General features: G+C 38.9%; 1 protein-coding gene across 1 annotated transcript in view; it reads right to left on the reverse strand.

The window, feature by feature from the left end:
* Window positions 1–15,739: 15,739 nt before the first annotated feature.
* Window positions 15,740–27,960, reverse strand: part of CPE (carboxypeptidase E) — a 61,912-nt gene continuing 49,691 nt past the window's right edge. The window contains exons 6-9 of the mRNA XM_030026008.1: window positions 24,670–24,809; window positions 22,090–22,189; window positions 19,620–19,738; window positions 15,740–18,504 (exon numbers count right to left, since the gene is read on the reverse strand). Of these exons, the coding sequence (XP_029881868.1) occupies window positions 18,406–18,504; window positions 19,620–19,738; window positions 22,090–22,189; window positions 24,670–24,809 (458 nt within the window). The 3' untranslated portion in view covers window positions 15,740–18,405. The remainder of the gene's footprint in view (window positions 18,505–19,619; window positions 19,739–22,089; window positions 22,190–24,669; window positions 24,810–27,960) is intronic.

Raw genomic sequence — 27,960 nt, forward strand, 5'->3', positions numbered from 1 at the left:
AATTGCTCAACAAAGGGTTGCAGGATTTTCTCTGAAATATGCAGGTCAAATTACTGGAAATGTGGAGGCGAAAATTATTACTACTTAGATTTTTTGGATTTTTCTTGTTTTCGAGGTAATAGCCATGTCACTTTTCTTTCTGGGAATTTCAGTCAGCTGCTGTGTCTTCTAAACTTAAGAGCTTTGCAGATCACCATAAGTACTGTGGGCATTTCTTACTAAATTGGTCAAGATTTGCTTTTAACTCCACGGTTAATCCATTTTATACTGGAAGACAGAAAGCCAGATAGCAAAGCTGTCCAGTCTGAACATTGTAACTAGCCAGATAGCAAAAGATTTGCAGTGGGATGTATTTGTACAACAGGTTTCCTTTTTGGAAATAGAATCACATAATTCTAAAAAAATCCTTATGGGAAGGCTTTGAACTTAAAGGAAGGGAACTACATCACCAACCAACCCAAAGACTTGATGGGCCAGTGTAAATCCAACCTAAACAGAAAACAAATACATGCTACTGCAACCATCACCACAGTCTGACTATATGTCTAACTTATAGCAAAGCAAAAAAAGAGAAAATTCACATCAGATTTGTTACGTTTCACATAACAAACTGTAAATAGCAACAAAATGAAAACAAAATTTCAGCTGGAAATTGCAAAGCAGTAATGGGCTGAGATTCAGTAACTGCCACAGAGCCTGAGCTGACACTCCACTGCAAAACAGTTATTTCAGCATTTCAGTCATCCGTGACTTACTAAATACTTCTTAATTTTGATTTATGTTGGGGAATTTGTGATCAAAGAGGGACACGTGCAAGTTTTCATTTTTTATCTCAACAAGTCAGTCATTCTGGAATCAAATCAGTTTACCACTGAAACAAAATTTAATTTTTTATTTTCCTCTTGCTTGAGGAAGCCACTCTGCAGAATTTGCTAGTAAGAACTGTGAAAATTACTTATATGGAAGACTTATGTCTTGAGGCTAAACCAATTACGCTGACCTTTCACTCCTTACCTAATACACATTCTTTATATGTTAAAATAAAATAACATATGGAATGGCTCCTGCTTTCTTCCAACACTTGGAACTGTGCAGTACCTTATAAAGCATGGAAATTATCTGATATATAATATTCTGAGGACATAAGACTATAGCCCCAAAATTATAGAGTGAAACAATATGTCTGCACAAGTTGCCTTGCTTTTCTACACTCAAGTGAAGACTGCTCCTCGCTTGTGTAAAAAAGTTAATTGTATAAAATTAATTGCTTTACTATATTAATCTCTTGCTCTATATGCAGGTGTGAAGCCATCTTTCACCCAAGGCTATTAACCTTATACTTCAAAGGAATCTCTCACTCAGAAACCAAAAGGACAAATGTCTTTGTGTCAAAGTGTCAAATCGAAACATAAATCAAACAATAGATGTTAAAATACATTTTCTAACCAGCTGTGGTTAAAGTACAGGTATTTTTAATATATATTTAATAGGCTTTAAAAATCTGTATTTTTAACTTGCTGACAATATGACATAATAAAATGTCTCAAGTATGTAAGATGCCCCATGGTATGTGTGGCATTAGGAATGGAGACATTTATGCTGTGACCCCTCCAGCAATTAAAAGCACCAAAAGGATTTCATGGAGAATTTTCAACTGACTTTTATCTAAGGCCATACTACCCGGTTAGGGAAGGCATTTTCCATAAATTAATGACTTAATTCTGGTTTCACTTTTGCTTTCTGTTTCACTTTAAAAGAAAACCCTGAGGCTAGCAATACTGCAGTACAATGCAAACCCATGCTGGTTTGTAATAGAGGGCTGTGTTCAAGGATAGCTCCACTGTTGACCTCAATGGCAAGAGCAGGTTCTTGCTAGAAAAGAGGCTAAGGAAGGAAGCATAGTGCAGGAGCTTTCATCACATTAGAAGACAAGAAGGAAGAGGTACAGTCAGGATAAATACATGACAGCAATTAGTCATTGAAATGCAGTGTTAAGCATTCCTAATTAATTGATCTTATGACAGGGTCAAAGCATGGGTATAAAGAAATAGTAATACCAAACCAGCCAGGAGAAAACAAATCTAACTATTTCTGTTAATTCTCTGCAAGCCAATGTATATGCTCCTCTTCCCTGTGAGTATGTTCTACACAGAAGCCAGGCGGGAGGAAGGAAAAGGTAGCTGAAAAAAGCAGATGGGTGGACAGTACGGAAATAATAAACAGAGAGAGAGAGGGACTGCTCTAGTGGGGGAAATACTAGAAGAATTAATTGGGAGGTAGAAAATGAAGACCTGAGAAACAAAGTTGAGCAGCTATATGGGATGTAGAAAGATATTTGACAGGGTGGGTTCTTGAGGAACATGTAGCATTACTGGTTACCGCTGCTCTTCATACCTAGACCCCAGAAATACTGAAGAATACCATCTGGAGCGTCCCACTAATCCTTCATTGACTAAAAACAAAAATGAGAATTTCACTAACTAAGGAGCATTTCATTCTGATTACACAATAAAGAAAGCTGCGAGGGGGATGAATTGAATCAAAACTTAGATTAAAAGTTCAACATGGTATAACTGCAATATTAAATTTTTGGTTTATAATTCAAAAGCTTCAATGCAGTGATTTCCCCGTTTGATTCTTGATGACAGCAGCACTAAGAAAGAATTAATTAGAACCTCTGCTATAACTCAGGACAGCAGATCTTCCTTAAATTTTATTTGAATAGTATACGAAACAAATAAATAGTAATATTTTTAAAAAACCAAGACAGTAGAGGAAAAAGCTTCTCAGAATATTACGCAACCTTACTGAACATTCAGATGTATTAAACCTTTTTATACTGGCTATATTTGAATGAGACAATCACCTAAACCTATGAAAAAGTAAAGTACAGTACAGTGTATGTTAAATCAAATATTATCACAGGCTTATCTATGCCTGGGCTAAATCCAGAAAGCCACAGCAAAGCCTGAGAAAGAGGTGGACCAGAAATATACATGCAATAGAGCTTCCTTGTGTCCCAGAAACATTATTGAGCTATTACACAGGCTTTTGCTCATCGGAAAAAGAGGAAATGAAAAGGGAACATCTGCAATGTCTAAAGTATTCTAAAGGGAATATACAGGAAGGATGTTTCAAAGCTATTTGAGCTAGTGTCAAACAGGGATAAGAGATGCAAAACCTCATGAAGGACATTAAATTACATACTAGCAGAGTCTACCTTATGAAATAATTATTAAGCTGTGTGATAAATATGTACACAGTTCTGAAAATTATTAAACAAATGGGAACAAGCAAGAATCAAACTCAGTGGACCTCTACTGATCTAAACTGGTCCTGTGTTTTTCCCTTGTGCTAGAATATTTGATCACAATAAGAGTAAAACAGTTGAGGTAAAGCTATTACTTTGCAAGAGCTTGTAGTACCTACCTGAAAGCACTTTTTGTTGAACTCAGTGGTAACCTCTTTATGCAGGTATTACATTGCCATCTAGTGTATGCAGTATATATTGTAAAACCCAAGAAACAGACTCATGGAATTACATTGCATAAAGCAGCTGAATTTTCCCATTAGCTGGCTTTCCTCAATGCGTCTTATCTTGCAGAAAGACAGATTTCCTCCAGGCTACTCAATCCCAAGAAACATACGACCGGTGCTCCTGAGAAATTCGGCACCGTAAAGAAAGCACTACTCTAGAAGCAGCCACTCTGATGAATACCACCAGTCTGTTGCATTTAGCGGGTACGTCCGCTGACAGTTTTAGGCATCTCTACTGTTCTCATGCAGCAAAGCGTGCTTTGGATTCAACGGTCCTCCCCTGGAGGGGACGTGAGCCCTCAGCCCAGACAGCAACACAACCACCCCGCTCTGGAGTGACACGGGGTTGAGGAGAGGGGAACGATCCCAGTCTTTCTCATGCCACTTTCTATAACTAATCGAACTGTTATCAAGAAAAGGACAGTGCCTAAGCTGCACTGACAAGTTCCCGGGTGGCAAGGAGGCACAGTCCTCCTTGTGCCGGCAAAAGACCGATTGCTCCACGCAGGAGCCGCGGAGTGTTCCCACCCTGCTCCCCGAGCCCTGAGCCCCCACCCCAGACACCCACGTGGGAGCCTCCCAATCCTGTTCCAAGAGGGTAGGTTTGGGAGACTGGGGTTTCCCCCAAGCATGCCACCCCGAGCGGACTGCTAGCAGTTACGTGTCCCACCCCTGAGAGCTATCCTTCCCCGCCTTACTTGGTAAGAGTCCCCAAATTCACTAGCTGCGAACACTGCTAGAGGCACGGCAGGCCCAAGTTAAGAACAGGAGATATTTGGGCACTTGCAAAAGTGGACCTCGGCCATTTTGATGTCTCGCAACACCGAGAGCTGAGCAATGCCCTACCACGCGTTTAAACACACAGGCCTCACTCCAGTTTACGAATTTGAGCTTTTAAACCAAGACCTCTGAAGCACCTGTTTCTCCAATCTTTATGGTAAGATTTATCTTTTTTTGGAAGAGTCCTTTCAAAACACAAATGGGCCCATATCCAGAATGCAAAGGTTCACTTACAACATAGCTAAGGCTACAAAGGAACAAGTAAACGCACTAGCACTGTATTCGAGAGGCCCTGGCCACGAGGTTCACAGAGAGGCCACTCTGGCACTGAGCACTCCCACCTTCCCACCCAGTCCTTCCTCGGGCTCCCGTGTGCTGCAGTGAACGCCGACTGAAAGAGAAAAAAAATGGTTTCCTACTCACCCCATCTGCCAGTTCACCTGAGAGAGGAACAGGCTCTCCACTGGAAAGGGAGAACAGGGAAGAATCCTTACTATGATCAGAAAGGGAAATGGTACCTCAAAAACATGCCTCTGCTTTCAAAATCCAGCTTCCCAGTTATGGAACTGAAGAAGCTCCTTTAAGCCCCAACATCAGTTACAAATACCATGTTTTACAAGAACTGGTTACAGCTGTTCTTTTCAGTGCCTCACCATTTTAACAATATATCAAGGGCCTAATGTTATGCATACCCAGCAGATTTTACCTTCTTTTTGCTAGCTGTTGGGGCTTGAATTACTGGTTGTCCTTGTTAACGCATTTGCTTACTTTACTGTTCTTATCATATGATAGATTGCATAGGGTGTAGTAACAATAAATGTATTTAATAGCCTGTAGCCTTTTATTTAGCCACTACATTACATACATGTATCTGTTATTACTACAATTAATATTCAAAATACATCCTTTATCAAATTCAGTCTTGGTTTGTTATTGACCTGCATATATTACTTACATTGTGCTTCAGGACGCAAACACACGTGCAGCCCATAAACAGCTGAGCTAGAGGAGGAGGCTAGCTAGTGCCGTAATTAATTTCAGTCTAAAAGAGCCAAGTTAGCAAAAAACAACTATTTAAGTTAACCAATGTCGTCTTAAATGAAACACTACACTGGCTCTGTCAGCAGATCAGAGAGGCCAGTCCCTTCCAGCAGGGAGGGAGGTGAAGGACAATTAGGGCTGGTAACTTCTCTCGTTAGTGCAGCTGTTGGGCATTATGCCAAGAGAAAAGGTAGCAAGTGTAAACAGAGTTCCAGGGTGATTATAATTCCTTTTTTTCTAAATATGTTGAACACTAATTCAGCAAGATACCGATACACGTACCTACCACCAATCATGTAAATATTCCCATTCCCTTTAATAGGACAGCAACTCAGATACGAAAGTGAAGCAAGTACTTAAGCAGCTTGCTGAATTAAGTCTTTAATGTAGTAATCTACAGATACAGAACTAGTGAGGGATTTAGTATACCTCTTCCATCCCCTCCTGTGGATGTCTCCCTCATTCTGTCACTATCCTTAAACTTCTTCCAGCCTTAAATTCACAACTTTTCAGAGGCAGACACAGCATCATCTAAGCTAGTTCAGGTATATCTGTAGCCTTTTGGCATGTAGTCAGAAAAAGCTGCCATTGCTGTAACTGGAGCTTGGTACTTTCCCATTTACTAATATAAAAGCACTTACAAATTATTACCTGATCACCAGTTTACTACATGATTAGTTAATAGAATAAATTAATGTTTTCTTCAGAGAGCAAGATATAAAAAGAAAGTAATTCTCTCTGTAAGTGGAAGCATCTGCCTTGTTTTTCTAAAAGAAAAATGATTTTTTTGTGAAATAAAGAAAAAACTGTTCCAAACAGAAGAGATTATATGTAACTGGATCCTTTTCTAATGCTTTTTAATGGGTTGGGGTTTTTTTTAATCCAAAGTGGAAATAGCAAGATGTTTACAGTAAAATTCAGAGGAGAAAGAACTCCTCTGGTTAGATGCCTAATAACACAGAGATTTCAACAGCATCCTATTAATGAGCCTCAGTTTGTTTGCTAGCTCTAGCAAGGCTATTCAGCATTTGAGTTAGCAGCCAGTCTTTCATTTGAACTCTACTAGCATGGGAAAGACGTTTTTCTAAGGAAGTAGAAGAGGGCCAAGAAACTTCTGAAGACACTCTCCTATTAATTCTTAAGCTAGAGCAGAAGATGAAGCTTGTACTAAGCGCACTTCTGTGTGCCAGTTTGATGTCAAGCATCAGTAGCTGCCTGAAATCAAACAAGAGATTTCTCAAGCTGTTCACACTACAACTTTACAAGAAAATGTTTGCTGATCATATGGTGACACACAATTTTTCAAAGCAAAAGTATACGGAAAAACATGATTGCTAGCCATTCAGCTACAGAACTGTTTCCCAAAGGCCATAGCCTGTTACTGAGCATTCACCACAGTGGATGGCAAAAGTTACACTGAATTTAGCTGTGAGAGATGAATGTCCTCACCTGGAAGAAGAGGATTTTACATTCTTGTCCTAAGAAGTGACATCTTCCACTTAAGCTGCTGCAGTGTTTTGCATGGTTACTATAATATTTCTTTGTTAAAAAAGGAAGGAGTAAAATAGTGGAGGCAAAATTATAATATTGAAGGGGAAATCTTAGTGGAATTTCCTATGGTAGTGTGAGGATTTTATTCACAAAAAGGGCAGCCATCTCTAATCTAATAACCAGATGTGTCCAGAACTCAGTGCTTCCAAATATTTCAGGTATGTGAGGTTTCAGAACATGACACGTTATGCCAAAAATGCACACAGGAGAGGAAACAGGTAATTGGGAGGGAAATGTGCAGTAGTAGCACATGCCAAACTGCCCTTGCTCAACGTGTGAAAGCTGGGAAAGAGGATCTTTGTGGTGGAAAGAAAAGGGACACAAGGTCATTTTCTAGTCCCAAGGATGGCATTTGTAATCCAGAGTAATTCCACTGAAGTCAATGGTTTTAAATATAGAGTGGAAAATAGACTCTGGCTGTTATCCCTTTTTAAACACAACGGGAGGTGGAGAGTCAGTTCAGCACATCTTTACACCTAGGAAAAGGTACCTAAATACCTGGATTTGCTTACTCACAAAAAGTGTTGGATTAGGGGGTGATACAGATGGTCACCTCATCAGCCAAAATTTGTTTGTCCCATCTCTCTAACAGAGGATGCTACCCAGCAGCAGGGATGGTTTGAGTCACAACGCATTTCCCACCTCACATAATTTCAAGGTGGAAACAATAATGTAGTCTTGGCAGGAATAGGTAGCATAGATGTCCAGATCCTGTTTTAAGTTTGGGTCATCAAGTAATAATTAAAGTGTATTTAGGGCATTTACATAGTTCTTAATTTTATGCTTAGATTTTCCAGATACTTAGAATCCAAGGTTTTTGTAGCTTTTTTTTTTTAGCTTTTCCAAGCAAGTTTTCCAAATATTAAAGACTTTGGGGGAAAAAAAAGCTGCAACAGGAAATGTTTGCACAACTTGATTTTTATCTTTTGGTTATTTTGATCTGCAATTTTCTAAAGGGAAAACATTCTTTGGACAAGTATGACATGGGGATTTTTTTTCCCCCATTTTAAGTTTCTGAGTGCATTCTAGACACACACACACACACACACACACAAAAGAGAGAGTTTATATTTAAGTATCTATTGATTCCTCAGATAAATAACCATGTTGTAGCTTTCCTGTCATTTTTTTGTCCCAGATTGCTGTTTTGTTCTTTTTCCATCCCCTAGGTAGAAAGACAAAATATTTGAATAGCTAAAGAAAACTACAGATTTTACTCTATATGGTCATAGCTTAGACCTCTGTTTATATCTTATTCTGATTCTGCACGTGGGAAATAATTGAGATAAACTCCTTAAATTTACAACACAGATGAGAGTTGCAAGATTGTATGGGAAAGGCTTCCACACAGCTAGTTCCCATCATGTCTCCTCATGTCCCCTCTTTGTAACCTCATTGTAAACAAACCATTGTAGGCATATACATTATGAAGAGGTAGAAAAGACATTGTTGGGATAAGCAAAATGAATGTGAGCTATTGCCTCAAAATATTCCAGCAAGTTACTGCTTGGTTGCACACAGCACAGATTCACTGCTGGTAAATATTGGTACGCCTCCACTAGCTTCCCTGCAGCAATGCCGGTGACAGCCGCTGTGGACCTTCAACCTAACCTCAGCATCCTAAAGTTTCAAGGCATAGTCAAGTTTCAAGGTTTCTAACATAATATCTAGAAGAAATATCTGGGAAACATCAAAGGGAAATATATGCTGATATTGACAGAATCTCAGTAAAGGTAATTGTGACTCTGATGTTAAGAGGAACAATTGCTAAGGAATATTAGTTATTTACCTCATAACAGGGAAGTGTAGAGAAGAAGAGTAAATCAAACAGAATCCCCTTTTTAAGCTTCCCCTCCTCTCCCCCAATAATCTACTTAGGTGTGAAAATCCATAGTGCAATTGTGTGATGCCACGGAAAAGAACTGGTTTAAAATTAAAAGTGTGGTGGTGCGACTTTGTTATTTTCTTTCATTGTACATTCAGCACTGGGTGTGCTCCTGGATGTTTGTGCTCTTAGCTGCTTGCCTACCGTTAATGAAGCTCATCCTGATATTTCTTCTCATTGCTAAATGTGGTTTTGATTCTAATACCCAGGTCCTAATCCAAGACTATCAAGCAATAAAACAGCAGCTCAAACTATTTGGATGAAGAAGTTTTTCAAGTATTGAAATTGTTGTGGGAGGGATTAGGATAGGTCAAAGCAAGCCATTTCATGGGCCATCCTCTCTTGGAGGAAAAATATGCCCTGCAAGGCAAAACAAGAAGTAGAATATGAATAAAACCATGAGATAGTCCTGAAGTCTGAGTCACCTACGGCTGACCATAATATGCTAAGGAAAGTTCTGGGCCTTGTGCCCCCCACTAGTTTAGTGAGAGAAAAGGCTGTTAATTTATTATTGGCCAACAAATACAGAGGTCTGACATAACCCCTACTGTTGATGTTTTATGAAAGACTAGGTGAAGAAAATTAAGTGAAGCATTGAAATTCAGAGAAGACTAAATATATGTGTATATTTAAATATATATAGATGTATATAGATGTGTATATATATGTATATGGATATATATAGATGTATAGATGTTTATGTATATAAATAAAACATTCGTAATCTTTGTTTCCTTTTGTGAGTGCTTTTTTATGGTTTGCGCAATATCCACCTAAGTATCCATTTGTCTAAAAGAAAGTGCAAGTTGCCATGGAGTAGTTTGTTCTAATGTAAGAGACTTAATGGTACAAGGAACTGAGAGTAAAAGGAAGCAGAAAAAGAACTGAACTGCAGTTTATGATCACACCTTTCCAGCCCCATCTTCAAGGAGAAGAATTCCTGAGTGAAGATCTGGCAGGACATGAAGTATAAAGACTACTCATTGCCTTCAACAATTTCTCTCCAGAGGCCCAGAATTACAAGGTTGTGCATTAGAAACGATAAAGCAGTGCACGTTCTGTGACTATATGACCTTCTATTACCAGCAGCAGCTTAGTTTCACCTTTTAGATAATAAATTTCATCGTATCGCAATCTCTTTCACATTTACTGGCCTGGAAACCAGCACCTTCTGCAGCGCACAACCCATATCAGGATTTTAGCATGCATCTCGGGGATGTTGGAATGAAAAAGGGAGGTTGTGGAGAAAGAACAATTACAAACTGCTGAAGGGGGGGAGAAAAATTGTATGGCTTTGACATCCCATCCCTCCCCTTGGAAGTAGATGGATTTGAGAGGAATGGAGGCTTGCAATACAAACAATTTTCTTGGATGTTATGGGAGCTGAAGCTGCTGACATTATAAATATCATGCAAGCAAACCAGTCTTTAATTAGTAAATTCTAGGAATAGTGTAATTCCAAGAAAATTCAGAAACATATAAGACTGAAGGTGGAGAGAAAGCCCTTTTAAGCATTTAGATTGATCTTAAAATCAAACGCATTCCTACAACATTTCAGCAGGTTCTGTTATATTTGAAAATTCAGTTCAGAATCAAAGCTAAAAAATCTCAGTTGGCTTCATTCAGAGCACAGATAGTAAGGGAACCAACCCAGAAGCAAACGTGTAAAATCTATACCCAGATATTTGTAATGGCATACAGATACTGCCCACAGAATCCAAGCCTGAATTCTCAGAATCCCGTAATTAATGCATCCAAAAATGCTCTTAGATTGATGAAGCAGAAGCTCAAAGGGGTGTATGATTGTCTAAAGCCTCAGGAAACAATTAAACCAGATGGGACAATCAACTGAAAGGGCGTACCCTTGGTTCAGCCAAGGAACACAAACAGCATTTAAACAGTCTTTCAAAAGGACAACAGTCTTATTTAAAAAAATTTATGTGATGAAAAATCTATTGTACAGCTACGTGAACTATTGCAAAGGTGAATTAGCCTCACTAAGAAAATACTGAACATTAGTTCTGCTTCTGGATTTGCCTAGTTTCAGCTGCCAACTATTTGATCTTGTTCAGTCTTTCTTTGCTAGACTCTGGGTTCAATTATGTGGCTACATTAATAAAAACTATGAAACTAGTAAAAATGCTTTTAAGTATAAGCATTATACCATAAAATATAAAAATCTGAATTGACATTTTTATAAATGAAAGATTCAAGTGGAAGCAGAATAGTGTGTTTTGCAAAATTTTACTGTTTACCTTTCAATAACCCTTTTTTAAAATTATTTTTCAACCTACAGTTTTCAAAGGCACATAAGGCATCGTGAACACATCTCCACGTTTAATTACTTTGCTGAAGCAAAATTCCACTGCGTAGAAATTTCATTCTTCTGTGACACTTGTTCAAGTGTATTATATGTAGTTATTATTTTTTCATTTGGACTTTTTTCCTGGCAACTATTTATCTGAGAATTCTTAACATAATGCTCCAGCAACTTACATAAACCCACAACCAATAGTACTGAATATTTTTCATGTTAATTTGAATTTATCTTGGCATCTTGTAATACCATCCAGTGCATTGGCAAACAAATATTGAATGACTTAACATAGAATGTCCTCCAAATTTTGTTTCTTTTCAGTGGAAATCCCCTGCAAGCTATGTCTAACTTTTGAGACATTACAAAAATGATCAGAAGATTTTGCAGATGTTTAACATCTTGCATATTACCACATACATTAACAGGCATCTGATGTTGAGGTCTGTCAGACATATGTGGAAATAGAGAGCTGAAGACAGAATCTATACTTCTTTGGAAGGGCACGTATCATGTCCTGGTATAACAAAGTTCAGAACCAGTTTCTTTTCATTAGGCTTTCAGTTTCCTGAAGAAGGCACAAGAAAGCATTCCCTTCAGAAGTTTCTTTTGCAAAAGCCCTACTAAAACAGCTAATAATAGGATTTTTAGGTCAAAATGCCTTTTACTAGGATTCAGGTCTACACGCTTCAGCATAGTGCATGAAGGACACCTGGTGCATCAGACGTGATGCAGGGCAGCCTGCATGCTGAGCCAGCAGCCGCCGTTGTCGTTTTGACAGTCACGGGCTACATTAGAGCTGTATGTTACATATTTTAAAATACTCCTGTAAACAGTAACAGGACCTCAGGCTTCCCTGGCCTCTTTGGTAAGGTGCTGCCTGGCCCTCCCCGCTGAGGGGCACCTTCTTTGCCCTCTGGGGGCACCCAGTCCCGTAACAGAAGGGTCTGCCTGGGATCCACTTGTCTCACATAGGCATCTAATTTAGATGTGATTCGTAAAATCAGGAGTTTGTGGTCCCTTTATGGCAAACAGAATAGGTGCCTTCAAAGATTTCTGAGCAATTAAGTGCCTAAAATAGCCTAGAGAAGATGAAGTACATTCTTTCCCTGCTCCTTCTCTCCCACACACATTTATATACGTATGCACACAGTGAATCCAAAAGATAAACTTTGCAGCAAGATCTTTCTGGGGCCTAAGTTTTTATACACTAAACATCTGCAAAAACTGCCTCCCAACAGTTTTTATTACATCTGTTAAATCCTAGTAACACCGGGACTGGAGTGAATGCCCCTCATTTGCCACACAGTAATAAATGCTGTGCAGCACAAGCCAGTTAATGGTGTTTCAGTGTGCTTCTGCCCCCAACGCTGCTTCTCTATTTTACCCAAAACTTCTTTAAACTAAAAAGCATTCCAGCCCCCATAGGAAACACAAAGTAGATGTGCTGATATATGCATATACAGGGATAAATATCACTATCATGATAAACCTTCAAATAAATTACCTGAATCTGAAGGGGAAAGAAAGCGGTATTAGGTTTACCGCTATTCCTTTTCAGACTGAGTTTCTAAGACCATGTCTCAGAAACCATGTCTCAGACCATGTCTAACCTATGGGATCCAGGAGCACTTCCCAGCCTCCAAGTCTTAATGTATGCCGGCCACCCTCTGATGTGGAGTCAGAGGCATAGGCCACATCTTTCCTCCGATACCAGCAGGGAGGTGTAGCAGCTGTCTTCTACCTCCACTGGAAGAAACTTAAGCATGCAGGCCAAAAGCAAGCTACTGGTGGGGTCTCCATTCTGGAACCCTGAAGATTCAGGATGCCAGGCCATGCCAGGGGACCTGCCTCACAGTGCAAGTGCAAATTTAGGATCTTTAAACACAAGAAAGCCCTGTAATCCACTCCTGATGGGTCTTGGCAAAAGTGATCTTTGAGCTGCTCAGGCTGGGCTAGTTTTTGACACACCCAGAAAGAGAACTGGAAGCAGCCAAGGAAAGCAACATGAGCAGATATTTAGTGAGCTGAAGGGAGGTAATTTCGTACTGCTCTTGGCAGCCAAGTCCTCTCTTGAATCTTGTCTATAGTTTCTGAAAGGTGTTTCATCTACCTTTTGTGTGAGAGGTGCTGGAATGCGGATGAGGGATGTTGGTTCTGCACCCTTGGACACCAGCACACGCACCATGGCAGAGCGCAGGACAGATGCTCCTCCGAGTCCATGAACTGGAATCTCACGTTACTGGATGGTATTACAATGCTGTGAACCCCTCTATTGCTGCCATGATGCAGTCAGGTGAGTTCATCTAGCTCTATATTTTGTCTCTAAATTATGGCCCTGACCACATCCTCAGTGGGTGAATGTAACAAAAATGGCACCCTGATTTACCCTCTTATCTTCCACTGAGCAGCAGTTCAGAGGCTCAGTGAGCTGTAGGTTGCCACTGGTCCAGCTAATCTCCATTATTTCTACTTTAGGTCTTGCAATGGCTCTTAACAAGTTCCATGACCAATTCTGCACTTTGTGAAAGTGGATTTCATTTCTTTTTTATTATTTTGCTTCTTTCTCCTGGAAAAGATGAAGAACTATTACTGCTAATGCAAAATGAGCAGCCTTGGCACCAGATAGTCCTGACTACTCAGATTCCAGGCTTGAGGGTCTGATAAAAACCTTAGCGAAACTAATGGGAAACTTTCCAGAGTAGCTTTACCTAAAGTCTAAAGGCATGGACATACTGCACTCCTAGAATCCCATAGGCACATAATCCTATTCATCCCTTTACTAAAGAATGATTAGCAAAAAGGTCTACAAAATCTACTTATTTCACAATTCTAAACTGCTTCCAGTGCATTCCCAGATGTCAAATTCCCTCTACATTCCCAGTGCAGGAGCCAAACTCTTCAGCTTCGCTCTTTGACAATTTCCACTGTGCATAGAGGGATGTGTGATTACAAAAATCTGTGGTGGTTTAACTGAATATGAAAGTAGGACAAAGATAAAATAACATGAAGTATTAACCATTAATTCAGGGAAAATCTAGCACTGTGATAAATGGTGCCTAATCGTGGATGTGTTTAAGTCATTGCTGAAATATCATGCCTGGGGCATGGAGAGGCAAGATAAGGAAGGCTGAAGAAAGATCAGCATTGCAAGGCCATTTAACTCAATTACTATACTCCTATTATCACAGTTAGTAAAAGTAAACAGCAGTTGTTTCTAAATATCTCACTTTTATACTGCCTATTCCAATACTTGCTATACTGCTCAAAACCTTAGCCCCTGGAGGCATAGGATTACATCAACTTCTCAGTTGTCATTTTCTTCTCCCCCTAAAGCAGGCTTTACAAATGCAAACTTGAAGGAAGCTCACGCAAAACCCTCAGAAGCCAGGAGACAAACCAACCCACTGGGTTTTTTTATGCCATGACTTTCAGAAAATCTCCTGAGTGTTTTTGGTTTCTGGGTTTAATTTTAGAAGTCAGAAATACTGGAACAGAGGCTGTGTCAATGCCTGAGCTTATAAGTCAAATTAACAAGCAGTAAATTATTCACAACAGATGTAGCTCTACATAAACAGAAATGTACAGGGGGAATAAAATACCTGCAAGGAGATGATCAGAATGAGCTCTTTGCAAGATTCAGGAAGGCAGAAAGCAAGCACTGCAGCGATGTTTCTGGGTCCTGTGTTTCCAGTGCTAACTACAAGTAGGAAGCAGGGCACTCCTCTGGTGGAGCAGCTTTACTGAGAAGCTCTAGACGGCTGCTCGAACTCTTAGAGAGGCAGTCATTAAACTGCTGCTATTCTACAGCCTCCACAGGCCTGAGTGAATCTAAGCTCAGAGGTGGGAGAGAATCAGGCTCATGGGAACTGCGCCTTCTAACTTTAAATTCCAGCTCCTCTAAACCTACCTGTCATCCTTCTCTGAATCCTATTCCTTTCATGGGCTAGTAATAAAGTGTTTCTAACACACCTGTTAGATCTGTTAAAAAACCTTAGAGAAAGAAACTTGGTAGCAATTCTTTCTCACATACCATCTCAGGTTTAATTTACACTTTAATGTATGTTATTACCAGCTCAGGAATAGCCAGGAGTATATGTGAATTCACATATATCGACGTGACCACCACAACCTAGGAAAAGGGAAACATAATTCAGACGCAGTGATTTTATTTGACTGACTTCGTTATTATAAGCCTGACCATTGTAGTTATAAGGAATGCAGAGTATCACAGGTTTGCAAGCACACAGTGCTTTCTAGTCCTAAGGATTGATATGGAAAAAGAATAGATCTGTAAATACTGTGGAGTGGAAAGATACGCCGAAGTGTATGCCCTGTCCCCACCAACCGTGCATAGATGAAGAGCATCTCATTCTTATCCATGACCTTACTTGAAAACCTGCATGGGAAAAGCGCTCAAAGATGTATATTCCAAAAGGAGGACATACTGGCACAAAATTAAGGGGCTACGGATGGCTTTCAATGGCATAATGGCACTAATCCCAGCCTCATTTCTCTGTTCAAACAGCAAATTAACTGGCACATGCACCTCACTAAGGATGTTTATGGCATACTTTGCAGACATGCACAGCCAAAGAGGTCATGTTTTGAACCTGTAAATTACTCACACATTTTACATTTTAAATAAACCTGTAGATTTATTTTACAATAGTACAGCATGTGCCTTTTTAACCAAAAGCTCAGCATCACACAACACTTTAATCTTCCATTTAAACAATCACAGTCCTACAACACAGCTCAGTTCAGCTAGGAAAGCTACATAATGAATGAATTTATTGAGAGTCCTGCCTACACTGTTCTTAAGGATGTTTACCTACAGCAAGAACAGTGGCAGTGGTTCTGGTGGTGCAGCATTTAATCACTTTAACCTGTTCTCAGCACAATAATAGCAAGCAGTCATCTAGAGCTAAATGAAGAGATCATTTAAGGGACACCACATTTAATTGCAAATGCATGAAACAGTAGACCAGAGGATGTCACACATGTAATACAAGTACGGATTAGAAATCTGTTATGAGATCACTTTGATGTAATGTCTGCACTAACTATGCCACACAATCCACCACACAGGAAGACCTGATGCATGACAGGCATCACATCATGTAGTAATATTGTTTGGACTGAAATTGTTAGGTTTGGAAGGGGCAGAGCAGAGTGTTCTGTACAAATGTACACTTGCCTTATTACATTAGTTTACAGGTCAGAAACACTCCTGTAGCCATTTGCCCACATGCCAGCAGTCTCTTGTTATAACTAATTTTTAGACTGTTTGCTTTGATTTTACCTGGTTCAGCTGAAAACAGTATTGTTACCTCCAGACACAGAGTGTGTTTTGTGCTACATGTCTTAGCCTTTCAAATTGTCATAAACACCCGAGCTGGTGTAACTGAGCATCCTTTATGCATACTCTTGTGCACAGCTAGCCACAAGCTGTTATAAAGACATGTTCAGATAAGATTCTTCGTTTGCCACAGGGGTTCCTCATTGCAATGGAGATTCTAAGTTCATCACCGCATAATGACTTACAGCAAGTGAAGTTCCCCTGAAGTTTGTAGTTAAATATCTACTACCCAAATGAGCTACAGGTTACATAGCAAACTCTTGATCAGAGAGAGAAAGTTTATGCCTTTTTATTGCTGTTCAATTTATCAATGTGTGTCAAACCTTAAGCCTGTTACTTTAAAGGATCAAATGCTATTTTTATTAAAGAATTTCAAATTCTCAGAAAACAGTATTTTCAGCAGATTTTTAAATACCCAAAGGAGGTAAATTTGGGTCCTACACCTGAACATGTGATTTTTCACTTATGGCAGGAGCATGATAGTGCATTGTTGGTTGGTTCTGAACAGTACTGAACTCCTACAGCATCAACTAAAATACTATGTTAATCAAAACACAGACAGTGATACTAATGAAACAGAGGAAGGAAGTCTATATCGAACATCTGATCTTGAATTAAAGTAGACCAGCAATAGTGTGTAAGCTTTCAAACAGATGAGATGCTTAGCTGCTATCAAGTAGCATACCAGCAGTGGTTTCAGAACAATTATACCAAATTGCACACACTATGGTTCATGTATATTGTCTGACTCTGCAAATTTCACTCGTCTTAGACAAAATACTAAAGCAAGCTAATTCAAGTATACTAAAAAAAAAGAGGAGGAAGAAGGATCTTTTTAAATCAAAGTTGCTTTTTGTATCATCTTCAAGTATTTTGAGAAAACTTCACCACACTGAAAAAAATTTCACTTATCTGTCTTGCTTCTACTTTTAGATAAGACTAACCAGCAGAAGAAACAAAGTTGGGAACAAAACCATTCTTGGCTTGTAAGACTAAATGCGCGTCCTCAGTAGACTTCCAGTTCATTGTCTAAACTGTAAAGTTTTGGTAGCTTTCAGTGAACATATGAACTTTTGGCTGATTATCTAGACACCACTGACACATGTAAAGATTGTTGAAAAGGTAGTTATCTAATTAAAATAAACATCACCTGAAATGTTTTTTTTTTCTTGCTGTAAAACAAACACAAGCAGCATATTAACAAGATGCACAAGCTCTTCTTCACCCATTCAGAATTTTTAATTTGCTTAATAAGTAATAAGAAATAATTAAAACCTGATCTTGAAATATCATTAACAGTTTAAGGAATAAAGCTCCCCTATTTCCTGAATTCATTCCATGCCATCTTTAATAAAAGAGCTTACGCAGATTCCTTCTGCTTACTAAAATGAAGTCAGCTTATGTTTCTTACATTTTTAAATAGCCCCAACACCGAAGACATACAAAATGTTATACTGAATTTTAATCCTTGTAAAACATTACACCACACACTGTTATTATAAATCTTTTCAATAACATCCATTATAGAACTCAGTAAAGAGCACTGCCTACTACTATGCACTGTCAAATATTTCTGGCAGTATTGGGAATTGACTACGGCATATTTCTTTTTTAAGATCAAGAGTTAACCTACATATTCTGAACTTGCAAATAATACACAACAGATTGTACTTCCATATAGGCTGCATTCACTCATTTTTTTCTGATTTGTATATAAGAGTAAATTTTCTATAACAATATGAAAGAAAATTAATAACTTATTTATCTAGCTAGGAGGCTAGTAGTTATCTGTAATCATTTTAATCAAAAGATGACTGAAAAATTCAAAGTTAATTATTGTGAAGTGCACAAAATCTAGAATATAGGGACTCTCCACAGTACATTATACTAAGTCAACATATAATAGATTAAAAGCTGTAAAGCCAAAATCTTCATTTAAAAATTTAGTGTTTCTGACATCATCTTCCACCATTCCATCAACTCTTCTTTCTCTTCTTCTTTTCTTTCAGACAGTGACTCCAGTTCAAAATCAACCTGAGTAAGAGACACAATCAAAAACATCAGTAAGACTTGTAGAAAGAGAGAAGTGTAGGCTTTTAACAGTAATTTATTGAAATAAGTTGTTTAACACAGACATGGGGCTTAGGGAGGTACCTTCCATTTTAGGCTAGGTTTATTCCAAACTGTCTTAAAGCTAATTTAAATATGTGCAATACTAGTATATCAGTACAATAAACTTATCTAAAAATGCACATAGGTGAGCAAAATTTCCAAACGAAGCCAGACATATGTCCAGTCTTTGACTTGCCTAAAAATTTGGGCCAATGAAATTTAAATTGAATAATAGCCAGCCACATAAATTATCTAGCATATAATAAAAAGTATAGTCAGCATATTGCTGTCTAACACCCAGCAATGCAGACCCCCAGCATATCAAAACACATATTCAATTTTATGCCATGAATAAGATCCAGGGAGCTTTTCTGACACACAGCTCATTAATGTAGATATGATGTGCTAGTGTTGTATATCCTAGTATATGATACACACTAGAGAAATAAGCATTTATTTAAATTATTAAGAGTGGAATCCACACACCTGTATAGAGGATGAATTAAAAATGCTTCTGAACTCTTAGATGCAGCCTAGGTCTTATTCACCATACCTGCTGGGTATCTACACAAAGAAGCGCTCCATCACTATCTTTCTGCACCGAGCTGAACACTGGATTTAACCTCTGCAGGTAGTCACTTGACAATTTAAATTAAAAGTATCAGGTCTCAATGAAAACCTCAACATCTCTTACTTTTTATGTAGCACTATTTAAAGATATTCTGTAATCTTCTGATTGGCTATTTACACATCAACCAATAAAAAAAAGTTTAAGTATCACAATATCACCCTTCTCTGTGTCTTTTCATTTTAAATAATACCAGCAGGACATGAAATGAGTTTACTATGAGATTACTCTCTGTGGCTTGTGCAGCAAGTACTAGAAAAGTAGATTTCCAGACTGTCTTCTAAATTAGCATATTCTGAAATATTCTGAAAAATCACCTCCTGCTTACATGTATACATGAAGGAAAAAAAGAAAGACACTTTTTTATATATATAATAGACGATAAACTAACACACACGTGGGCACTTACCACAACCGCAGGGCTAAAGGGCACAGCCACTTTTTTAGTTATTGCTAGATAGCCTGGTGCTGAGGCTGTAACTTTGTAATTTCCAGGCACAAGCAATCTCCAGTAATCACCATCCTTGGCTGTAGAGAAGAAGAAAAAAATCCACATAAATATGTATAAAACTAATCACACAGCTAAGTAGAAGGGACCGTATATCTTGTCAGTCTTTTGTATTCCTGTCAGCCCTTTCCTTTTGTCTGTCTGAAAGAATTCTTCTGTAAGGGCTGTACAAATATATTATTACAGATTTTCTTCCCTTCTGGTAACCAAAACACAGATTTAAAATCCGAAGTTGTGCTGTAGTCTCCATGAAAGATTTTGCCTGCTGAGGCTGAAGGCTCTCCTGCACACTGAAGAAAAGGACAATATGGGACATTATTCTACTTTAGAAGCAACCCCTGGCCAATGTACAGCTCCTGTTAAGTGTCTGAGTTTCAGTTTGCAATTCAATGTGAATTTTTAATGTCCCTCAGTATTCTGAAAATCCAAATGTAAATACATTTGATTCTCATCAAATTTAAATAAATAGGACCACCTTTCTCAACTTATCTTGCAGAGAAAGCTATAAATCATCATTTCCTAGAATATTCCATGTGTATCACCCCTGAAGCATCACTATCTAAATGTTTCAGTATCCAGGCAATGTCTGGGTCTTTTTTCTTCTGTTTAGCTAAACAGAGAAATGAAAGTTTGATCCACTCAGGCCAAAGAAAGGCTCCTACTGCACTAAGTGTTACTGCAGATCATCTTTTTCAGTCATAGAATAAAAACACATCATCCTCTTCTCTAGAAATTACCATCTCCCATTTTGACAAAGACTCAGATCCTCCGTCCACCAGCAGTGGGCAATTATCTAATTTGTCACAGGCTAATACTCTGAATTTCTCTATCTCCAGAAAACATTGCAAGGCTGTTCTAAAGGCCAGTTAGCAGTGCCATTTAAAAGACTTGGCCACACTCTTACTGCCAATTCCTTAAATGCTTTTTCAGCCCAACTTCAGCTACACAGCGCACAGAGGGAAACATTACTTAAATGTCTGCAATTCGCATAGTCAGAAAATGTCAGTAGTCAGTCCAGTTGTTCCCAAACTTTTCTCTTCATAAGACAGAAAGGAAAAAAGTACTGCTGCAGAACTATGATAATGATCTATTCTAATTCCTGGCACTGGAACAAAGCTGAATTTTAACTCATGAACAAAGGAGCAGGGGAAAAAAAGCCAAAGAATATTTATCCTTCTTTTTGAATGTGCTAAAATTCAAGTGCTTGCTTTCCTCACTGTTTTGACAATAGATGACTTCCATGCTTATACACACACAATGTGAGAGGAATCATGATTACATGCTTTTTTGTACCGTAGAAGCATGAGCTGTAGTACCGTATGCATCACTCTCTCATACCTCAAAATACCTCTTTGCACGGCTTATTCCCTTTTTATTATCCCTGAAAAATTATTTCCAGCCTCTATACTTTTTCTCTTCTTATATACAGTGAAAGAAGGTGGCTAATGCTATCACAGACTGTTCTGCTTGGGAGAAATACTGGCCTCTTTGCAGGTGATGTGAGAACAAACACAAATCGAAGCCAACTGAAGGGTCTACCGGTCCTGTTTCATAGTATTCTGCACCTCTGTAACAGTATAGTGAGACATATCATTGAGAAAACGACCATAATGTAAGCTCATGCATAAAGCAATGACATTTTACTATTGTTTTTCTAATTAGTATCTTGTGCAAACAAAAAAAAAAATGTCATTCAGAATAAGAAAGCATAGGTCTACAGGGAAGACTGCAAGTTGGCACTGTGCGAGCTACCTTTGAATTCATTCATTTATTCAAAAAGCACAACACCATCGAAGAAGTGACATGCAATTTTCTATGAACACCAACACGATACTTTCCTCTTTTAGAACCGCTCTTCTCAAAAAAGTCACAGAATTGTAAACAGTGGAGAGAATTTATCTTCACAGGAGGAAGTTATGTAAACTGAAAATCTGGCAAGAATCTACATACCAAAAGATATGGTCACATCATAAGCAATATAACACTTTTGGACCACAATTTAGCCTTCAAACTCAAAACAGCACTGCCGACAGGACTTTAAATCCTGGCAGAGCTGTGAAACACTGCTTGCACTGCAAATCAGAAGATAAACTAAGCATGAATAACCAAGACCCACCAGAACCAATTCACGCCAGAGATCCATGAAGTCCCAACAACCAGTCTCCAGCTACTTTGAGAGCAAAACACAAGAGAAAAATTCATGAAATCCTGCAGGCAACAAGGTTCTTGAGGCACAACATGCTTTCCTGGCTTCAAACTTTTGCTCCCTTAAACCTTCAGCTAATAAGATCTGAAATGGCTCCAGGCTGCCAAGCAGAGGGGGAAGCAACGTATTCCAGCACTTCCTGTTTTGCTGAAGTACAACACTCACCTGATGTAATATCATGGCTTATCCCCTCCACAGAAATTGTGGCATTTGCTATTGGATTGCCCTGAAGATCTTTGACAAACCCCTTCACTCCTCGATGAATCTAAAATAAATAAATAAAGTCAGCAACACATGGGAAATCACCGGAAAATTCTTAAGAAAAGATGGCGTTTACGTCAGTGAAATATCTGTTGATATATCTAACAATGCATGTCATGGATCCCACCATCTACATGCTGACAACTATCAAGGATAATTACCAAACAACATAATGGAACAAACAGTGAAGAAGAAAAATAATTCAGCTGGTAGTTATACTAATTTATCTGTGCAGTGCAAGCATTTCTCAGAAATATGCAGCAATTCGTAACATGTGAACACTGACTTGAAAGTCTTTGTCACTGGGGATTAGTGAATGTGCTGAAAAGCTTTGAAAAACAGCCTAAAAAAATCCCCCTTTTTTTTTTTTAAAAAAAAGTTTCATCAACTGTAAGAATTTAGGGCTCATAATGGGCATAACTGCTTAAAAGTGAAACATTAACAAGGTTAATTGCAGCCACTTGGACTTTGATGGGCAATCCCTGTGTGAGATGCTTGAGCTCTCTGTTGTGCACCCAAAACCTCCAGGTCTTTGAGCTGGGACCACACAGAGTTACAACACTCCCCACATGGCCTGTGAGAGAAAGGCGATGGGGGGGTCGTGTCCTAGTTCCTTCTTCCCTCTCAGGCAACATACTCCTGGCAACAGCACCAGCAGTGCCTAATCTGTCTGTTCCCAGCATGTATGAAATTAAAGCACTGATTTGACTGCAGTGTGGTGAAGAGACCAGTCCTGCTGGTACTTCTTGAGCATGGTCTGAAAGCAGACTGAGTTCCTCAGAGGCAGGAGACTGAGGGTCAGCTACCTTTTCACAGCCTGAGATAGGGAGCTCTCAGCGCTGGGGAGAATGGGATGTTTTGAACCTGTGCAGAGATGCATCTCATTGGGAGCCTGGAAATTAAGCGGGGAAGTACTGTGGAGTTCATGCTTCATTCTAATTCTGTGATATTTGAAAAGACTTGTGGATCACAAATTCTGTTTTGAGATTTTGCTGTTCCCCTTTATGTATAAGTGTATAGTGTATTCAGGTGCTATAATTTAATTCACCAGATTCCTCTAACCTACACTGTGGGAGAAGCCTGACACAGATCGGTTTAGAAAAGCAGAAAGCTCATATTTGCACTGTCCTCAGCAATCACGGGGGAGCTGGAGCACAGACCTGGACCTCTTATGCTGTAGGAGGATAAAAACCAGTGCCAGATAGACCATCTGAACTTCAGGGGTAAAGCCAGAAGCCCTGCAGGAGCAAAGGAAGTTGGCAAAATAATCTCTTCCACGTTAGTAACTTTGAAAATGCAGTGACACCATAGTTTTCCATGAGTCAGAGAAAATTAACCCATGTGCAAAGGAGCTGAACAATTTGAGATGGATCCCATAATAAATGGGTAAAAACCTGCAGGGTGGGTACAGCTTTTTCCTCAGCCCACATAGAACTGACTAATAGAATGGTATAACTCAAACATTTGAATTATTCAAATATTTCAGATTTCTGGCTAAGTAAAGCATTTCTGCACAAATAAGATCTTAAAGAAATGAATGTATTAATTGACCAGCTCTGCTAACAAAGTATGTTTCTGACTTTGCAATCCCAGGTGTGCAGCCACTAATGATATCAGATAAATTTCTGATTTTTAACTACAGTATCCAGGTTTCAGAAATTTGATACTCCCACACTGCTTGGAACCACCATTTCAGTGCAGCCTGTTACACTGGCATGAAATGATTAAAAAGCCCCAAAACCAAAAACAAACAGACAAACAAAAACAAAACAAAATAAAAACAAATAAACAAAAAACCACAAACACACACATAGACCTGTTTCAGGAATCTTAACTTCTAGCAACCCATTAGCACAAGATTATCTCAACCCATGACTATGCTTTACACTTTTAACCAGATTTTGTATATTTTTTAATGGAATCATCACACTGACAGCTCTACATTGACTATCAGCAGCTCATGCAATTAGAAAGCAGCGGAGTATCTACAAAACCAGGATTAAAGATGTCCCCCGATGTTACACTGCACTGCCAGGCAGCTACAGTCTAATCCAGCTGTCTAGGCTCCCTGTGCATCCAGAGTGATTCATTCCACATCTGTACACACACTTTCATATCTGTAGAGGGCAATCCATCTCTCTTAGTATACACATCAGCGCTGGAGACATGAATTATACACTCTGGTGATGTGTATTTCTTTTCATTGATTTCTTTTCATTGAGGAAGCCGGCACAATTTCAAATTAAATGTCTGTAACAGCTTAAATTAGGTGAGATGAATTCCATACTATAACATCTTCTTTCTTTTCCCCTCCTCCTCCACATATTTAGAAAGATCACACAGGATTTGCCACCTTAGAGACATACAAGAACTATGGAGCACCAATTGGATTAATATGAAATTTTGAATTCAATGTTCACACAGCACAAAGTTTAGAAGTTTTACGTGCAACAACTAGAGTTTTGCCATCCTCTTTTTTGTTACCTGCTCGATGTAATTGATAAGGGAGTTCTTGTTGTCTTCCCAGTAGCCCTTCAGAGTTTCTTCAGGTGGGAATTTTTCACAGCTAAGCTCCACTGTGATTTCAAAGCAGTTGCTGCTGAGGTAATTAAAATCCTGCATTCCTGCAATGCCAGAAAAGATAGTGATGCATTTTGCGTTGTTCTGAAGTAAATACAGTAAAGGGGGGGCATGTGAGATGCTGGGGCTGTTAAGGAAAGAATAGCTATTAATACAGTTGGTGCAGTTCCATTTCATCAGCTTAGTTCTGAAATCAGAGGCATTAAATCAGAGAAACCAGCAAGACAATTAATTCCCAAAAATATTTTCTTCCCAAGAAAAGTTTAGCAAAGACTTAACACCTGGCCTATATACTTCTACCTGATATTGCACCTGGCCTGTATACTGCTCCTACCTGACATGTGTTTTTCAATAGTTGACATATACTTTTTTTTCTGTTCAGGAACAGAAAATTATTTCCAATTATAGATAAAATATTTTCAGATGAAAGTAAAAGTGATCACTTCGTAAACCAAGAAGAGTGACAACTAATTATAAAGCAAATGAAACATGAAAAAGTGCCTTTGAAAAAGAGGTTTATAAAGACTGGTCAAAAACGTGGTGTTTTTTTCCTGAAATTATAGGGTTTCAACTTAGTAACATTTTACAAGAAAAGCATCTGTTTTCTAAGGAATATTCTTTGTCAAGCTTCTCAGCATAGATTCCAAGTATTTTTGCTTTTCCACCAAAAAAAAAAAAAAAATACAAAAGCAAACTTCCTATCAACTTCATTTACATGGAATTTTTTCCATAGATGGGGTGTTTCCCACCCACTCAATGCCTCTGCAATATCAATAATCAATACATTAAGAGAAATATCATTATTAATACAACTTTAATGATAGGAATTTACAAATATATACAGTGGCATTATCACTAGGAATACAAACTTTATGGGAAATATGTACTCTCTTAGACTTCTGAGCGTCTCCTCCTACTACATGGAAATATTGGCTATTTTCTCAAATCAGTCAACCAATAATCAAAGTGGTTTCCATTTTTGTAACTGGATCAACCAGCTGGAGAGGGACTGTGACTGTCCCCAGGAGGGTTATAAATATATTCTTTACAGAAGCTGATGTAGAATTAGCTCTTGCCTTCCCAGTCTATCTAGCCAGCAAAGTCAGTGGATTCTCAAATGGAGGACTGAAAAGAAAAAGGCTACCAAGCTTTTTGAGCATCCCCATGGAGGTCACCGAGGGATTTAAAAGTGCTTCAAACACAGCTAATTCATTCAGCCCTGTGATCCCCCACACAACCTATACATAGGAGACCTAATGCAGTCTCTTTACCAAAGCACCACTGTTCTGCACCTGTCCAGAAATGTCCAGAGAGCTGGTGTCCCATCCAAAAGGGAATACCAAGGGCAGCAAACAGATTGAGTCAGGTGGGATTTTGCCAACACATTAGGGTGAATCTATTTTCTGCCAACCAGGCAACGAGACTCCTAACTACTGATGGGAACAGGGACTTTTCAGATTCCCAAAGGAACACTTTCATTTCTAAGCCTTTTTTAGATGGCTGAAAGATGAGGACACAGAAGGCAAAGGTCTTCCTGGGAGGGACGGCTCTGATGTCCCACCAGGCAGAATGCAAGATAGACCATTCAGCAGTACACAGCAAGAGAGCAGTGGAGTCATGAGTAAAATGCTGACAGCGGTGCTGACTGCCAGGCATCTGTTCCAGACACTAGATAATGTTGTTTTTCTTGATTTTTGCCTTTCTTCTACAAGAAAGAAAGAATCCATGAAGAGGAGAACTGGGAGCCGAAGGGCATGATGTAATTTTACTGTGGTGCCAACAACTCTTGACCGTTACTGCCCCAATTCTCTGGAAGTTTCTCCCTCCCCGCCACCTCCCAAAGCAAGGTGATACTCAGGATTGCCATAGTTTCTCAAGGACAGAATAAAGAAGCAATATATTTTCCAGTTTTGTGCACAATGTCCATATCCTAGAGTTTGCTTCCCAGCTCCTTGCCTAGGCCACAGTTTATATGTGTGGCTTCTGAAAAAATTCAGCTTGAATCACTGAGCTGCAGGTGATGCTCTGACTTTCTGGGACAGACAATAGGGTGAAGACAGCTTAGATCTAAACTATGGCCTACTACATCTGTAATCTAGAGAGCATCAGGCTGGCTACATACAATTTGCACTATTTACCTGCCTGTTCAATGTGGCAATTAGGTGCAATATCCAAGAAACCAATACATGTCAAAAGATTTATTCAACATTGTGGCGACTTTGCTGCCACTGGTCAAGCTCCCTAACTGCCCTATTCCTTCTTGTTATGCACATGCCATACATCACATGCATGCACACCACCACACTCCCAAAGCCTCTCGTTTTAACAAAGGATAGCACAAAACTAACTTTCCTATACTTTAACACGGACCACTCTCTGAATATTGGAAAGTTTTAGCAGACCTCAGGTATAACTGGGATTTCATGCCCTTCACTGCTGACCATGAGTAGGACTTTTCTTTGAAAATGAGCAACACAAACACTCCTCTGTTGCACTGCTCTACTGTCCTGAAGGACTACAGTGTCTCTATGTTAGTACTCACATAAATAAGCTTAGAATATGGGACAAAATTAATTTCTTTAGCTTTTAAGAAAAGGAACTCCAACCTTCACAAAGAAAGTGGAGTGCAGGGTGTGCCCCTGGAGTCCAGGCATCAGAATTACTTAGTCTTTGAGTTACAAGCTACAGCACTAAGCTAGTTCAGCTTCTACACATATAAAGATGGTAACTTTTAGCAGGACTGGATGAGCTTGAGCCTTGGGTGTAACAGGGAGAACATGTGCCTCCTACACATGTTCTATAAAATCCTAAAAAAATTTACCTAACATTGCTTCCAAAACTGGTAACATGAAAGGTAATTCAAGTTAGGAATGAATGAATGGAGTGCCAAGAATTATTTGAGAGTATCTGAAAATAAAAAGACAGTTAAACAATACCCTAATGGTACAGCAATGTAAGCTGCTTTGAAATGCTATTTTTGTAATGACTCAAATCTGATTAGACTCAGGTGACTTTGTAATGACAGAACAAGCAGAATGGACATGTGGCTAGCTAGTAATTCATTGCTATCTGCTCTTCTCATTTATATTTCCAAATAGAAATTCCACACAAAAGGTACATTAAAAAAACATTATTGATGTTGAAAAGTTATGCATTCAACAGCTAAAAAAATGCCAAAATTAAAGCTGTCTGTGC

Source organism: Aquila chrysaetos, chromosome 1 (assembly GCF_900496995.4).
Source record: "Aquila chrysaetos chrysaetos chromosome 1, bAquChr1.4, whole genome shotgun sequence".
NCBI classification, from domain to species: Eukaryota; Metazoa; Chordata; class Aves; order Accipitriformes; family Accipitridae; genus Aquila; species Aquila chrysaetos.